General features: G+C 47.7%; 1 protein-coding gene and 1 long non-coding RNA gene across 2 annotated transcripts in view; one reads left to right on the plus strand and one right to left on the minus strand.

Annotated features, from left to right (window-relative positions):
* The window catches only part of DNAH11 (dynein axonemal heavy chain 11), a 292,856-nt gene that overhangs the window by 208,072 nt on the left and 67,480 nt on the right, over nucleotides 1-17,304 (plus strand). Inside the window, exons 56-60 of the mRNA XM_043967174.1 lie at nucleotides 4,784-5,017; nucleotides 7,348-7,494; nucleotides 12,847-12,960; nucleotides 14,850-14,993; nucleotides 16,540-16,722. Of these exons, the coding sequence (XP_043823109.1) occupies nucleotides 4,784-5,017; nucleotides 7,348-7,494; nucleotides 12,847-12,960; nucleotides 14,850-14,993; nucleotides 16,540-16,722 (822 nt within the window). The remainder of the gene's footprint in view (nucleotides 1-4,783; nucleotides 5,018-7,347; nucleotides 7,495-12,846; nucleotides 12,961-14,849; nucleotides 14,994-16,539; nucleotides 16,723-17,304) is intronic.
* Nucleotides 7,369-16,567, minus strand: LOC122728508. Its single transcript, XR_006353290.1, has 3 exons — nucleotides 16,429-16,567; nucleotides 11,691-11,857; nucleotides 7,369-8,768 (listed from the first exon to the last, which is right to left on the minus strand). It is a non-coding gene; the product is annotated as an uncharacterized LOC122728508 (long non-coding RNA).

Genomic DNA, 17,304 nt, shown 5'->3' on the forward strand with positions numbered 1-17,304 from the left:
ACCCTGGAGACTATTACCCCACACTGCCCTTTTGCATTAATCTATGGAGGCTTGTTCCCACTTGGACAAAATCACAGGTCCTTGGCATTGACCAGGAAGGAAGGCAAAGGAAGGACGCCCTACAAAAGTCCTTTACTCAAGTCTCTCACCCCTTAACCAAAAGCTTAGCACACCCTCCACATGCTGACAGATTTAAAGCCTTCCACTGGTCTGGGTCTGTCCCTGACTTGTGTATTTTTGAGGACTATAGCAGTACCGACCATACAAAGTACTCATTTCTGTGTGTTGATTAACTCACTCACAGCTACATTTTACAAACCAGTTTTCTCTTTCAGAGATAATTTGGGCATGTCTCCTTTTAAAGGGATTTTCTTCCTCTAGCACCAGGAAAAGCTGTGAAGTGTCAGGTGTTAAGGCTTCCTGCAATTAAAGCCAAGTTATAAATGGTAACGGGTTTCTCAAGTATTTCAAAGGAAAGACCTCAGAGGTTACAGTAATATAGTCAGTGGAGGGTGTGGTGGACCCAGAATCAGCAAAAAACCAAACCAACCCAGGGTGGAAATCCTGCCGCCCCCCCCCCCTCGTCACTCACTACCTCTGAGTCTCAGTTTCCTTATCTGTCAAATGGAAGTAATTCATTTCTGCAGTAGCATCCTCACAGGGCTAGGGAGAGGCTCCAGTGAGTTAATTAATATACAGTAATAGGGGTGCTATAATTGGACACTTATAAACAAACCTTCCTCAAAACAAGTTTGAAACCAGTGCTTGGGGGTTGTATGGGTCTTTGTGGGTATGGGGTTTGGTGTGGGGGCATGGAGGTTGGGGGAAGATAGAGAAGGCAATTGAATTCTGGTCTCTAGTGGTCTCCCCGGAAGCCTTTCCTCTCAGCTCTTGAACACCCACTTTTTCTGTTTGTGTTTAGAAGTGAGCTGACTAGAAAGCTAAAAGTCAATTGTTTTTTTCTTCTACTGGGGGAAAAAGACCCTTCATTTTTTGTATTTTATTATGCATCAGATGAGATGTTGTTTCCTTTGTCAAGTAATAACAATAACAACAACTGTAATAATAGTAATCATAATAAAATCAATAGCAATAATAGTAACAGTGATAACAACAATAACAACAATAGTAATCATCAAATAATAACAACAGTAATAATAGTAATCATAATAGCAATAGTAATAACAACAACAACAATAATAATAACAAGCCAACATTTACACAGCCTGCACCTGATGTTTGCAAAGTCTACGGGCTGTTTGATTCCAAAACTGAAATAGGCGATTTCCGGGTGTGGAGTGGCACCCACCTCCCCGAGGGAGGGAAGCCTTTCCAGCATCCTGGTCAGACGACCAAGAGCTTGTCGAGGATGGCAGAGAGGGCATTTCTGCTCTAGTCTGGGTTGAACTTGAAGGCGGCTGAGATGCCCTGCCAGCTCTGAGACCCTGGGCTGCTGTCCCTTTAGGACACCCGTGGTGTGGAGCTAGGAGATTAGTGGGGAGTCCTCTGCTTTCGATTTCCATTTCCAAGCCATCGGATGCCAAAGGAAGACAAAGCCAGACCTGGTGCCTTTCTACCAGTTCGAGGGCCCCCTGCACAATAAACCCCTGCCTTTGCATCCACATCCGAAAGGAACTAGACTGGGGGGGGGGGGGAAACAGTGTCACATTACCAGCCCTTCCACTGCCATTTGCCCCCCCTCCCCAAAAAGGAGATAAATGAATGGCAGAATAAATAATTTATGCTAATGAAATTACTGCAATTAGTAGTCCCACAATGCCCCTTTTAAAAGGCACAGCTGCTGATGTCAGGAAGCGCTGTCACCGCTGACCTTATCATAAGAGAAAGTGACAAATGGAGAATGCAGGGAAGACCAATCAGCGGTGAGGGCTGCTCAGCCTGGTGGCCGATTAGAGGCTGCGCTGGCAGTTCGGACCCCAGGCCAGCTGCTCTAGCCCCCCGCCGCCCTCCCCAACCCCCCCCCCCATGCAGGGCCTCCTAACAATAGTCATTTCACCCCAGCAAGGCCACTTGTCTCTGGCCGCTTCCAGAGCTCCGGAAGCCCCTTCTCCCATCCCCGATTTACAAATGAAACAGTTGTTTAAAAGTGCTTTCCAGGGCGCCATCCCCTCTCCTCTGGCTCCGAGCTGCCTCTTGACTGAAGGTCTCCAGCTTCCAGAAGAGGAAGAGCCTTGAAAGTAGCTTAAAACTATGTTTCAAGATGAGCCACACCCTCATGGGGGGTCGGGGTGGGGGGGGCTGCTGGGGGTTGTTACCCAGGGTTCCAAGGAGGTCAGTAAGTCTCAGTTTCTGCCTGATTGGGGGGGGGGGGGGAAGGAGTACAATCCGCCCACGTTCTCTTGCTCCATCATTAACCGAAGGAGAGAAGCAGGAGACTCACTGCACAGGTGGCCTTTTCAGGATACTGAGAGGTCATTGGAGCTAGTGCTTAATAAATGTTTGTTGATCGATTGCCCAGGTTCCAGGATCTGGAGCTGGAAGACCATCAATCATAAGCCTTTCGCTGTGCAGATAAGAAAACCAAGAGCCAGAATAAGAGTCTTGCCCAGGGTCCCACAAGTAGCAAAGAGCAGAGGTGGGATTCGAATCCAGTTCCTCTGACTCTAAATCCATCAGTCTCCCTCCCATATGTAGCTGTTGCTTTTATATGCTGCCACTGGGGGCACTGATTGCTTTTTAAATTTGTCACACACACACACACACACACACACACACACGAAAAAGCCCATTTACGCAGTGTAACCGTTGTCTCCCGCCCCTCCACCCTGGCTGTCCGTGGTCTTCTGCCGGCAATATTAATGGGGCCGGGTGGAAGCGTTTAACTGCATCGCCAACCACTCGTGAGCAATTTTCCCAGAGATGCCGAAGCCTTATTGACAACGCTTTGGTAAATTATGTGTGACTTTCCTCCGAGTTGGTGTAGCTCATTTAATTCATATTAATTGATTTTTAGGCTTCCCTTGATTAATTGAACTGGGTTCATCTTGTACAGAATGCAATAAATAACCATTAAAAGGAGGAAGATGTGACTCCACAAATTACAAAGTTAACTACTTCAGAAGTCACTGAGGACAAATTGGAAGGACCGCGCCGCTGGGTTGCTTCTCTGGGAAGCTTGCAGGGGGAGGGGCATTCCTGGAAGCTTTTCGAAGAAAATAGAAACCCTCCAACTCTGAATAGATCCTTCTTCCCTCCCAAACTTCACCCCCTTCATTGACCTTTCTGCCCCATCAGCCTGATTTGTATTTAAATAGGATCATGGAGGAAATGAGCTTTTCGCCCCCAGCCCCACTCCTAGAGAAGGCTGGGCAGCTGCCAGGACTCCTAGGGGCCCTTCCGGGGGCCCATGGCCCCATCCTCTGGTTCCGCCAGCCTAGAATACAAAGTGGGGCTCTGGGCGGAGGGGGGGGCGGGGTGTGGCAGGTGGCAGGTGGCAGGTGGGACAAAGCCCCTTTCATTCCCCGTCTGGGGAGAAAGGTGGGTTATGAAGGGACTTAAGGCCCTGTAAGCGATTCAAATGAGTGTGTTACCAGAAGGCTGGAGTCAGCAAGACCTGGGTTCAAATCCTACCCCTGACATGGACAGCTCGAATATGATCAAGGCTGTTCTGTACTTTGGAACCCACCCAGCGTCAGCTGCTATTGGCATTATGTTCATGATCTTCGTTAACATTCATAGACAGCTTTTAAGGTTTATGAAGCATTTTGCACATTTATTTTTCAAATCTATTTCTGTAGCTACTTATGTGTGTGTGTATATGTTATTCCCCCTGCTGGAATGTAAGATCCTCCAGGGCAGGAATTGTTTCATTTTTGTCTTTGTCTTTACATTGCTCAGTATATGTGTGTACAAATATACATATGCATGTGTGTATGCACTTATGTACATTGGACCTGGGAAACGCCTTCCCCCAAGCTGGCTCTCTAGATGAAGAAATGCTCACTGATTGACAACAAACATCTCATTGGATCCACACACCACCACCAAGATGGAGTGATGAGTATACAAAGAAAATCAAGGAGTCTGTCCTCCAGGATCTTCCATTCTTCTGAGGGATGGGCAACATGGGGTACTGTGGGACCGTGCTGTATCGGGTCCTGCCCTGGGCACCAGGAAAATCGAGGTTTGGACATTTAACTAGCTGTGTGACCTGGGGAAGGTCCGAGCCTCCATTTCTCACCTGGTAAAACTGGTATTATCACACGCCTCTTTGTATACTCATCACTTCCCACTGCTTAATGTCTAAGCTGATATTCCTATCCACCACCACCCCCATAAGCATGTTTGAGTGGAATAGAATGAAGATCCCAGAGCTAAGGAAACTGGGTTCAAGTCCTAGCTTCTGTCACTATTTTTTCAACCTTAGGCAAGTCATTTCCTTTATAACCCTCAATTTTCTTATCTATATAAGGGAGTAGAGATAGAATAGTAATCATACTTCCCTCTTACTGTTCTACAGCTTCAGAATTAGATAACAAATGTAGATTTGCAAACACTTAAGTGTTTTATAAATGCCATCTCCTAAGTTAAATCTGATTTTTGAAACTCAAGACTTGCAGTCAGAAGCCCTGAGTTCTAGTTCTGATGCTGCTACTTATTGGTATGTGACCCTGGATAAGTCACTTGACCTCTGCTTCATTACCTGTGAAATAAAGGTATGAGCTGGATGTTCTGTGACTGGCTGAAATCCAGGTGGCTTAGACTTACCCTCCATCCCTCTTATACCATGTATATGTCCCTCATGGCCCTTTTTTCTTTCCAGCCCAGTATAAAGGATTCTGTTAGTGCTTTCATGACCTATGCTCACACCAGTGTGAATGAAATGAGCATCCGGTACTATCAGAATGAGAGGAGGTACAACTATACCACCCCCAAGAGTTTCCTGGAGCAGATTTCTTTGTATAAGACCCTGCTGAAGAAGAAACAAAAAGAAGTGTCCCAGAAGAAAGAACATTTGGTGAATGGCATCCAGAAGCTAAAGACAACAGCCTCCCAGGTAGGACTTGACTGTCTTCTTTCTAGGAGACATACATGCATGCATTCTAAGTGTATACAGCTCTGAGAATAATTTTCAAATTAAAAAAAGGTATTTCTTTTCAAAGCAATGTCTTAGCACTCTCTAAGGAGTCTGCTGCTTAGCCTGGCAATATACACAGAAAGTACCAAGTGGATGAAAAATGTATTTGCTTAAAATTTGACATGTGACTGGATGTTGATGAAGCTCAGGCACCATAGAATCCTTGAGCTAGAAGGGATCTCAAAGGACATGGAATTCACCACCACCCCCTCATTTTACAGCAAAGGAATTTTAAGTGGCTTGTTTTATACAGGCTGGAAATAGCCCAACCATGATTTCAGCCCAAGTCTACTCTAAAACCCAACCCTCAAGGTGATCCATCCACATACTGATCTGGGCCAAGCACTGGAGAAGGATGGATGATGAACTGGCATCAAAACTAAATAGAGGAAACAAGTAGACAGGACTGCACCAGGAGAATTATGTAGTATTTTCAGGGATCTTAAATCATTCCCTGATACACACTGAAAGCATAATGCAGTAGAAAAAGGGCATGCACAGGCTGTGGTGTCAGAGGTAATGGGTTCAAATCCCAGTTCAGATGATGACTACCAACAACTTACTAGCTGTTGACCATTGGGTGAATCATTTAAACATCCTGTACCTCAGTTTCCTCATTTGTAAAACAATGGACTTGGACTAAAAGATCTCATAACTTTGTGTTCTGATCCTTGGAGGTCTCAGCTAGAGGAGGGCTCTGACAGGGCAGGGAAGTACCACTGCCCTTATTTTCTTCCTGGTCCATTCTGAGACTCTTCCCTAGGTAGTAGGACAGACAGCTTTCCCCATGAAGTCAATTTTCCCCAGCAAATCTGCTCCTGGGATGTCAGAACCACTCATCTGCCCCTAGCTAGAGATGGATCAGGTAAGGGGTACAGGGGAAGGACCACTGTCAGTCCTCTGCGTCTGGGGGAGCCAGAGAAGGTCATGGCATCACTTTTTTTTTTTTAAGTGAGGCAATTGGGACTAAGTGACTTGCCCAGGGTCACACAGTTAGTAAGTATTAAGTGTCTGAGCCGGATTTGAACTCAAGTACTCCTGACTCCAGGGCCAGTGCTCTATCCATTGCTCCACCTAGCTGCCCCTATGGCATCACTTTTGATGCCATCACTTCCTATCACTTTCATCATAGTCCATTTTACAGATGGGGAACCAGGCTCAGAGAGGTCAGGTGACTTGCTAATGGGTATCAGAGGCAGGATCTTGACTCCAAAGCAAGCACTCTATCCCTGGAATGTTGCCTCTGATTTACCTCCCCAGACTGAGAGCAGCCCATTCCCCACTGGGCATCCTCCACCAGAAGCAAGTCCATGGGTGACTCAGTGTGTGTCACTGGGACACTGCTTTCCTCTTATATGTGACAGCTGCAATGCCTGCACACGCTATCCCCCCTCCCTCCTCCACACTGGCACCCATCAGTTCTCAATTTAAGTCCTAAGTGGGATAAGAACAGAAGCTTGGGGATGGGGGGTGGGGGAAGGGATTGCTTTGCTCTGCTGATCCATTGCCAGAGCATCGTCTCCCGATTACTCTGTATAGGCTACTTTGTGTACATGTTGTTTCCCCTTGAGGAGAATAGAGACTGGAGAAGCAGTTGACCGTTTGGGATGGAGGATTGGGGGTACAGGATACTTACTAGCTGTGTGTTCCTGGACAAGTTACTTAACCTGTGCCAGACTCTGTTTCCTCATCTATAAATGAGGAGGCTGAATTCAGTGGCCTCTAAGGTCCTTTTCAACTCTAGAATGTGACCCTGGGCCAGTCATAGAACTTCTTAGTCCCCCAGACCAGTCACTGAGAGCCAAAGCCACAGGGTGTGCAGTAAATCAGGAAAGGGAGGGCACTCCACATGGAGCGGGTGCTTGGAGAAGCTGGCTGGTGGGAGGCAGCCAAGACATCTTTGTGGCCAAAAGGAGCAGAGAGGAGCAGTCGGTCACTTATTGAACACCTATTGTGTACCAGACACTGAGGATAGAAGTAGAAATGAGCAAGATGGTCCCTATTCTCAAAGAGCTGAAAGCTCACCACGGAAGACAACCCTTAAGAAAGCTGGCAAGTGAGGGGGCCAGGGGCTAGCACCACAGTTTGGCAGCAAGGGTCCCTGGGAGATCAGCCCCTCTTATTGCTGAAGACAAATCAGCGGGGCTTCCCATGCTGGTGGCCCCTCCTCTTGTCCTGGTCCCGGAGTTTTTGCCCTGGGGCCAGCACCGTGCCCCAATAACAGTGTCCCCTTTTCCCTGGCCCTCCAGGTAGCAGACCTAAAAGGCAAACTGGCTTCCCAAGAGGCCGAGCTCCACCTGCGCAGCCGGGATGCCGAGGCTCTCATTACCAAGATCGGCCTTCAGACCGACAAAGTGAGCCAGGAGCGGGCTGTGGCGGACGCCGAGGAGCGAAAGGTCAGTGCAATTGGGCAATTGTTGCTGGGCCCGCCCGGGAGGGGGCCTTTCTGAGTTCCTTCCTCCCCCCAGAGCAGCAGCGGGCTCGTTACCTGGTAAGAGCGGCCTCCACGCCGTGATTTCCACTTGACCTTTCGGTGCATTATACATTTCCCCAACCTTTTAGCTCCTTTAATAGTATGGAAGAACAATAAATGCTGAGCTCATTCAGGCGGTAATGGACGGGGACCTTGAACATCAGGCCTTTGGCTGATACGGGGAAGGTCAAGGAGTCACCGCCCAGGGCTGTAGAGGTCTGGGGGCTTGAGGAGCAAGGGGCAGCTCCCTTGTTAACCAAGCCCATTCTATGGCTGAAGTACAGAACCTTCCCAGGCTTCTGAGCTCATCAGCCAGCTCTGTTTGATCAGCCCCCAGCACGGTGGGCTGAACCTGCTCTTTTCCTTTCGGAGGGGCCCCAGTCTTCTTTGGAGGGTCAAGCAAGTCCTGGCCTGGCAGAAGTGATAGCTTCCCGACACTGCACACTGCACACCGGACACTGATTCTGAACCTCCGGAGCTCTTTCCTTCAGAGGGCTGTCAAAACAACAGCCTGAAGGGAAGGCTGGGTGGTACAGTGGTCAGTACTCTGAACCGAGCTCTGACTTTGAGAAGATAGCAATTCATGGAGTGCTTTGAGGTCTGGAAAGCTCTGCATGTAGTCTTGTGTGCAATGCTCTTTCAATTCTTTGTATATGTAAACATTCATCTGAAATCAGATTTTTTTTTAAATGGAAAAGAGTGAATCCCTGTTTATCAGTTGGCTTTCTATCACCAACCTCACAGAGTGCCTGGAATATGGGAGATGCTTAATAGATGCTTATTGACTAACTGTTTCATCATCATCAGACGCTGTCCCTTCCTAAGCATCTCTGTGTGTGTACGAGTGTCCACTCACACCTAGTATGTGGCCCATTTTAGCTATTCCAGCCTTGGCGAGATATTTCCGGCCCTGGCAAGTAGTTGGGATTTTGGATTCCAACTTCAGCAACAGAAGCAGCCACCTCCAGCCCAGTTAGGCTGCCCTTCTCCGCCTTTGTCATTCACCGGAGGCTGGGCCTCCTTTTAATGGGGGCCCATTGTTTTGTGGATTGTACTTACTCAGAGGGAAGGTTACTTCCTGTTTTCATTGCTAATAGTCCACATTCAGAGGTTGACATTTCAGATGAATTTGAATGGTTCTTAATATTTTTCTGCCTTTGGGCCAACTGAAAGCTGCAGGTGGAAGTAGGCATGGTTCTGTATCAGAAAGAGTGGGGGAAGAACAGATATTTGCAATTGATTCTGCACCCGGGAAAGACCCTAGCCCATACTATTCAGACTCATGCAGACTGGGTCCTAACCAATAAATTTGGACTCATGGATAATATCAAATTGTATAAATATCCAAAAATCACAGTTGGAAAGTCACATCTAGTTCAACCTATCCATAAATAAAAACACTAGATTTAAAGTCAGAGGTCCTGGGTTCAAGTTCTCTACCACTGTAATGTGTTGACGCAAATCACATGATGCCTCTGGATCTTCTATAAAGAACGATTAGATTATCTCTGATGTTTCTTCCTAGAATACCCAACCGAGGGTCCTTGGCTAGCAGACCTCTACCTAGTGAGGGAAATTTCCAACTGCCTGAGGCATCCCATTCACCTCTCTAAGTAGTTGAAAAGCTTTCCCTCCCTTGTTATGGAAAAATACCCTTTCAAAGGGTAATCTGCTGGATGAAGCCAGACTTTCCCCCTTTATCTGGGTGAGTTCTTAAAGCAAGATTGGGTCCTTTTCACAGATCTTTCAACTAAGAACAAACAGCAACTAGCCAGTGCTAATGTCCTATTTTGTCTTTAGGTCTGAACTAAATACAGCCTTGGCATCTGCTGGGATCAGAAGGGAAATTTGTAGGAACTGGCACTTGGGCTGAGGTCTGAAGGGGGCTAGGGATTCTAAGAGGAATAGGAAGTAGCCCAGTTTGGCAAGAACATGTCATGTACAGTGGGGAACAATGTGATATGAGTCTGGAAATACAGGTCGGAGCAGCCTATGAATGGCTTTAAATGCCCAGAAGAGATTTCTATTTTATTCCAATGGCAAAGTGAACCACCAAAGCTCCTTGCAGCACTTGGGGCAGCATATTCTAGCAGGAGAGAACTTGTTCGAGTCAGGAAAATTCTGGTTTAGATCATGACTGTACCACTTACTGGGCATATAACTAGACCTCTCTGAGCCTCAGTTATCATCATCTGAAGACAGGTTTAGTAACATTTGTTTCAAAAGGAAATGCTGAGGATCAAACAAAAAATGTATGTAAATTAGTTTGCAGACCTTTCACAATGTCATATAATTGTGAAGTCTCTCTGTATGTCATTTACACACATACATACACACAGATATGCATATGCACAGATATATACATATACACACAGAGATAAAGATTTACATGATATAGATATAGATGATATCGAGAGAGAGGGGGGGGGGAGGGGGAGGGGGGAGGGAGGGAGGGAAGGAGGGAGGGAATAAGGGACAGTTAGGTGGTACAATGGATAGAGCATTAGCCCTGGAATAAAGAGGATCTGAGTTCAAATTAGGCCTCAGACACTTACTAGCTCTGTGACCCTGGGCGAGTCATTTAACCCCAACTGCCTCCCTAAAAAAAAGTCATAGTGCTTTGATTGTTTTAAACTGGACAGATTTTTATTTAAAATTTTATATATTAAAACACAGGATCACAGCAGTCTTCTCTCATTGCCAAATGTCAGCTATGGGGAAGCCTTGTCCCCTGGCATTTGGGTGTGTTCCTGTGCAAGTGACACTCTAGGATGCTGGGGAGGGGCCCCTGGCGGGGTGGGGGGGGCACCCAGTTAACAATTGTGCCTGGAAAGTACACAGTATGCAGCAAAATAATGGTTAATCAGAGGAAAGGTAATTAGTGCTAATAAAGATGTAGTAGACAACATAATTTGTTGTGAGCTGGGTCTAATTTTATGGTAGAGTTAAACCTGCTTCATTGCAAATCCATAGAGAGTCATGTACTTTTAGTCATGTTTCTGACCTCCCTTTACAAGGGCCAAGGCTTTATGCAGTTTCCACCACAGGCTACCCAGGAGCCCCAGCCCCAGCCAGGCCCTCTGGGCAGCCTGCTGAGAAGAGGGTGGGCGTGAGTCCCCAGGGTTCCTCCCAGGGAGCAACTGTTTCTGCCAACAAAATGGCAGCCTCCATGTCTTTCCCATTCTCCCTCTCCCCCTTCCCCTTGCAGAGACACAGTTGTTTGTTGTCTTGCTCTTCAAAGAAGAGCTCCTCTAGGGCAGGGACCATGGTTTTGCCTTTCTTTGAATCCTGCCCCCCCCCAGGTATATAGTAGGTGCTTAATAAATGCTTGTTTTTATTCCTTTCCCTCCCTGTCGCCACATTCTGTTTATTTCATATTCTGTAATTTAAGGTAGTGATTCACCAAATATTTATTAAGCACCTGCTGAATGCAGAGCACAGCGCTGGTTTTTGGGATGTGGCACAAAATTTACACAGGGACCCAATCCTTTCCTTCAAGGAGCTAACAATCTGGTTGGAGGACGAGACAGCCTAACTGAGAACGATGTGTGCAAATAAGTCATATTAAATGAAATACTTCACATTGCCCACAAGGACTTTGCAGTCTGATCGAATAGAGTACAAGATAGCCACTCTTACATCTGCCAGCCCTCCCTCACTTCAGTGCACGTTGGAAGACAAGTAACAATACAGGCCTGGCACAGACACTGGACTTGGAGTCAAGTGGATCTGGGTTCAGTCTCGCTTCTGTGTAACTCAGTGCAGGTGGCTTGGCCTCTCTGAGCTGGATGCAGCTGTCCAGGATTCAGTTACCTGGCATCTGCTCTGCCAGTCGCTGGGAGAACTTCTCACACATAGCTGTTGTTGGGTCTGACTCTGTGATCCCATTTGGGGTTTTCTTGGCCAAGATACTGGAGCAGTCTGCCATTTCCTTCTCCAGCTCATTTGACAGATGGGGAAACTGAGGTAAACAGGGTGACGTGGCTTGCCTAGAGTCACACAGCTAGTTAAGTGTCTGAGGTCAGATTTGAACTTAGGGCCTAAACAATAAGGCATAATATGTGAGTAACAGCGTTACAGTACAAAGCAAGGGGCTGCAATGGGGAGGTCATTACCCACCTGGGTCACCAGTGATGGCTGGAGGAGAGGGCTTCTTAAGTGAACTTAAACCAAGTGAGAGTCATTCAGCAACATCCAGATATAGGGAAGCGGACCAAGTTGGAGGCAGATTGTAGAGAGTCTTGAATGCTGAGCAATCTGTAGAGAACTTTGCAGGTATGTGGACCCTATGAGAAGGTGAACGGGTCTTTGTTATTCTTAGGAGAATTTGATCTTCCAGTGAGACAGCTGGATGAATAAGAAATCAGGGAGAGTTGAAGTCAAATCTTGCCTGAGATACTGTTTGTGTAATCCCAAACAAATCATTTAACTTTTATCTGCCTCAGTCTCATCTGGAAAAAGGGTGATGATAGCACCTATCATACATGGTTACCATGGGGATAAAATGAGATAATAAGTGTAAAGTTCTTGGCAGGCCTTAAAATACTACATAAACATTAGTTATTATTACTGATGGATCTGGGGCCTCATATTACATGTAGATGTTCCATTCAATAATGCTAATTGTGACCCATCCCCTCCTGCCCCTGACCAGTGACCCCATTCATGTGTTCCCATCAACCCACTGCTAGGGGTCCACACAATATGTTGGTGGATCATGTGAGACAACAGTCATTTAAGTTTCTCCTTCAATCTTTCCTCACTTTTTTTTTCCAGTTGTACATGTCTAAAATGACATCTTGTAGCTTACTTTGGCACAATTCCTTGTAAGGCATGGCCTCCTCAAGCCCTAAGCACATCATCATTATTGTTGTTGTTAGAAGTCACAATAGCAACTCATCCCTCTATCAGGCTTCCGTGATGATAAAATTCTTTTCACAAAACATTCTTTTCCAATAGTGCAATAAGTTTGATAACATCCGTTTTAGAAATAAGGAACCAAGATGTCAGTGAGGTGACTTACCCAGGATCACACAGTAGGTAAATGTTAGAGCTCATTTCAAACCAAAGCCTCTTGCCTCCAAAGAGGCCATGACCCCAACCTGCTCTCCCTTAATCAGAACCTGCTGTGCGAGCAAGGTGCTGTGTCCACATTGTCTGCCTGTTCAAAAGATAGATGGAATTGTATGTTATCCGGATTCATGGCTTCATCAGAACCGTACCTCTCATGAATAAAGTCTATGTTGTATTATGTGTGTGTTGTGTTCACGATTAGGTGGCTGCCATCCAGAAAGAAGTATTCCAGAAACAGAGAGAATGTGAGGCTGACCTGGCCAAAGCAGAGCCTGCCCTTGTTGCAGCCGCAGAGGCACTGAACACACTAAACAGGGTAAATATCAGCCGGTTTCTTAGCTTGGTGAATTGCCTCAGAAGTAATTGTGAAAAAAAGTGAGAGTTTGGGTGACTGAGCTCTGCTGAATCACCCAGCACGGTAGAGTTAGAGCTGAAAGAAGTCATCTAGTCCAATCCTATCATTTGGAGGATGCACCTGAATTCAAATCTGGGCTCAGACACTTGACACTTACTAACCGTGTGACCCTGGGCAAGTCACTTGACCCCAATTGCCTCACCCAAATAAATCAATAAATAAGAATGGTGGAATGACCTGTCCAAGGTCGTGTGAGCTCGTGCTGCCATTCGAACCTGACCCTCCGCTCCAAAGCCGGCGCTGTTGGCTCTGAATCATAGTGGTTCTGCATGATTGAAAGAAGTCATTGCCAGCAGAAGGAGGAGGAGGAGGAGGAAGAAGATGAAGTGAGGAGCAGTAAGGGTGACGTCTTAAAGCAGCTAGCTGGCCCAGGGGACAGAGTGCTGGACTTGGGCACAAGAAGACCAGAGTTCACATCCAGCTTCGGATGCCTCTTAGCTTGGGTGACTGTGGGCCCATGACTTAGCCTCTTCTGCCCCATAGGGTTGGGGCGATATCTGTAAAGCTCTTAGCACAGTGCCTGGCATACAGTAGGCACTCAGTACTTTTGTGTTCCCTCCTCCTCCCCTCATGGACCCTTACCATTGGAAAGGATCCCTGTGGGGCAGCTAGGTGGCACAGTGGATAAAGCACCGGCCCTGGATTCAGGAGGACCTGAGTTCAAATGCGACATCAGACACTTGACACTTACTAGCTGTGTGACCCTGGGCAAGTCACTTAACCCTCATTGCCCTGCAAAAGAAAGAAAGAAAGAAAGGATCCTTGGGGTCAGCTAGTCTGGCCTCCCTCCCAGGGCAGGGATCTCTTCTACACCAATTCTGTCGGGTGGTTCTGCAGACCCTGCTCAAACATTCCCAAGAATGGGCAGCTCATTCCTTTGGGAGGCAGCCTATTCCACTGCTCTTTCTATTGAGCCTGCCCCTACCCTGGCATCTGACCTGGTCTATGCTTGGATAAGACATCAATGTAAACCCCAAACACACACACACACACACACACACACACACACACACACAGCTCCTATCCACCACCCACCACCCAAGCTTCTACATGTTACTGTCCACCAGAGATTCAGAGTTTTCACTCTAGGATGTGTGGTTTGTTTTTTTGTCCCTTGTTTTTGTCTTGCCCTGTGATTTTATCTGTGTATCAGTATGGAAACTCTCCACAGCAGCGCAAACTCATCTGTGACCCCTTGTCTTAGTTGCCTTCAAGGTTGAGGGACTTGCCCAGGGTCACACAACCCACATTCGTCAGAGGTGGGATGTGTACTGAATATTCCTTTCTCCAAGGCTTACCTTCTACCCATTATACCCCACTACCTGTCCAGCTGCTAGATGGATTATACAAGACATAGAGTCCATCTCCCATGACAAATGTATCTTTCTTTAATCTGTAACCAACCATACCTATGCCTGCTGATGTCTGCCTCACAGTACTTGTCTCCAGTGCTCAACAGCCAAACAGTCCCTAGAGTAAAAGCATCATGTCCCCCTGTCAAAGTTCAAACAGGGAGCCCAGGAAGGGTCAAAGCCATCAGTAAGCAGCATGGTGAGCCTCAGAGAGAAGGACCTTGCAGGAGAGAGACTGGAGAGCTGCGTGAGGTTTGATGGAGGTCAAGGGGAAGGGGGAGGAGGGGGGATGAAGCCTGGGCAGTCCAGGCCCACACAAATGACCCTACTGGAGCAGCCCACGTGCACAGACGAACTGCCTCCCCATCACAGCCGCACTGACCTAGCTCCTGGTAGTGTTGGGAGCATTCTATCTGAGTGTGTCTGCTCATTCCCCAGGTGAACCTCACAGAGCTGAAGGCCTTCCCCAACCCACCCATCGCCGTCACCAATGTCACTGCAGCTGTAATGGTCCTGCTGGCTCCTCGGGGTCGGGTGCCCAAAGACAGGAGTTGGAAAGCCGCCAAAGTCTTTATGGGAAAGGTATTGGCCCCCCACAGACGCCATGTTGTTTCTCTGTGGACTTTCAGTGTGGCAGGAAGCACAGCTAGATAGTCTGGGGGCTGTCTGTCAGAAGAGGAGACCCTTCTCACCCTTGTTCAGCGGATCCTGCCTTATGCTCATGTCGAAGCAGACACGAGTCTGCTAAAAACCTCAGAGCTTTAGGGAATTTGCAGTGAAATGTGGCAGGCAAGATCTGGGGCTGCCTTCGTGGAGGCTGGGACCACTTCTGTGCTCTCTGCCCCCGTCAAACTCTTCGGGGGCCGTTTTCAGTTGTGGGGATCACAGCTGAGGGTGGACACTAATGAGCGGTGAGATGTCCAGAGAAGGGCAGTACTGTGGTGAGATCCACATGTGTGGGTCTTTTGAAGGATAAGGAAGGCTTGGTAATTGTGAACTATCTCAAACATTGCTAGGTAGGGGAGATTGATTAGCCTTGGTCAAGCTGGCCCCAGAGGGCACAACCAGGCACCAGGGGGAGTGTTGGCATCAGGAAGAGCTTCCTACCAACCTAAATGGCCCAAGGAGTGGGGTGGGCGGCCCAGAGAGAGCCTGGATTCCCCTTCAATGGGAGTTTCCCATCACAAACTGGCTGAGCCTATGTGGAGGATGCTGCAGATAAGGGGTTTCTTCTTCTGACACAGAAGGCCCTACATGGATGGAAAATTCATAAAAATAAAAAAATACCTAGTAGCCAAACTATTAGTGAGCCCCCACCCGCTCCCTACCAGCCAGGTGGCACAGTGGATAGAGCACCAGCTTGGAGTCAGGAAGACCCGAGTTCAGAACCGGCTCAGACACTCAGCAGCTGTGTGACTGAGCGAGTCAGTTAATGGCTGGTACTCTCAGTTTCCTCATCTGAAAAATGGAGATGAGGAGTACCGCCCCCCCTCCCCCAGGGTTGTTGCCAAGACCCCCAAGCATTTGACAAACCTCAAGCACCACATCTACAAACACAACCCTAGAATTCTGTTCAGGCCTGGCAGCAATGTGTCCTCTGCTGTCCTCCCTGTCAGGAACAGAGGGTCACCTGCTCCCCCCAGGAAGGACCCAAGCTAGGGCTGACGGCCCCACAGCCACAATGTGCTTCTCTGCTGAGTTTGGGGGGCATTGTCAAGCGCCCGTCAGCGTCAGTTGGAAAGTGACTAATTATTTGCAACATTACAAGCTGCCAAGTGTAGGCAGGGGAAAATTACATGGATTTCTTGTTCTGGAAAAATGTTGCAAACGCAGGTGAAGCAATAGGGCTCCCCCCCCATTATTATTATTGTTCTTTCCTGCCTTTCTTTTCTTCTCTTCAAAATGGGCCTGAATATTTGACCCTGGGGTAGGAGAGGTTTTCAAAGTGTCCATGGCTAATGCTAACTCCGCCCTGGAGAGCCTGGAACAGCTGAACAGTGGGAGGAAGGAGGCTTACCAGTTGGGCTTTTATGATTTTCGGCCTAAAAGCCGATCTGAACTTTTGATCTTGGCATTTTCTCGGCAGTGGCAGCGGCGGCTTCATGGCAATGCGCTTTTCACTTTGCAGGTTGATGACTTTTTGCAGGCACTAATTAGCTACGACAAAGAGCACATTCCAGAGAACAGTCTGAGAGTCGTGAACGAGCAGTATCTGAAGAACCCTGAGTTCGACCCAAACCTGATCCGAACCAAGTCCTTCGCCGCCGCGGGGCTCTGCGCCTGGGTCATCAACATCGTCAGGTTCTACGAGGTAGCCGCGCCCCCTGGGTGGGCTCAGCCAGACCAGTGTCCTGAGTGAGAAGGGGAGGGAAGGAAAAGGGCGGGCAGAAATCTATGGAGAACAGAGCACTGGGGCATTGTTTGTTTCCCCACTGCCTAGCACATCATCCCCGACACTGGTGCTGGTTGTCACGAGTGGGCTGGCTTAGATATTTAAAATGCTCGGTGGGAGGGGAAAAAGCATTATTTTCTTATTTTAATATTAAGCTATTTTAGAACAAAGGTTTCAACTAACGATACGCATCCCACCTGAGTGAGAATTGTCTGAATCACTTTAAAAATATTTCCATGCTATTGAGCCTCTTTTTTGTGCAATGGTCCAACAGGGAGCCTGAGCTGGGCCCACCTGTCTGCAGGCCCTGCCCAAGGGGAGAAACAAATGTTAGGCCCCTGATTGGCGGAGGTTAATCTTTGAACAGCCCTGAGGTCCAGTGAGGAAAGCTCTGGCCATGGAGTCAGGACCCAGGATTAAATCTGAGCCCTGCAGTTTAACTTCTTGGTGACGGTCGGATAGGCTGGTCACTCACCTACCTGCTTTGGACTTCATAATTAT

The sequence above is a fragment of the Dromiciops gliroides genome, chromosome 5, assembly GCF_019393635.1.
Source record: "Dromiciops gliroides isolate mDroGli1 chromosome 5, mDroGli1.pri, whole genome shotgun sequence".
Classification (NCBI taxonomy): Eukaryota; Metazoa; Chordata; class Mammalia; order Microbiotheria; family Microbiotheriidae; genus Dromiciops; species Dromiciops gliroides.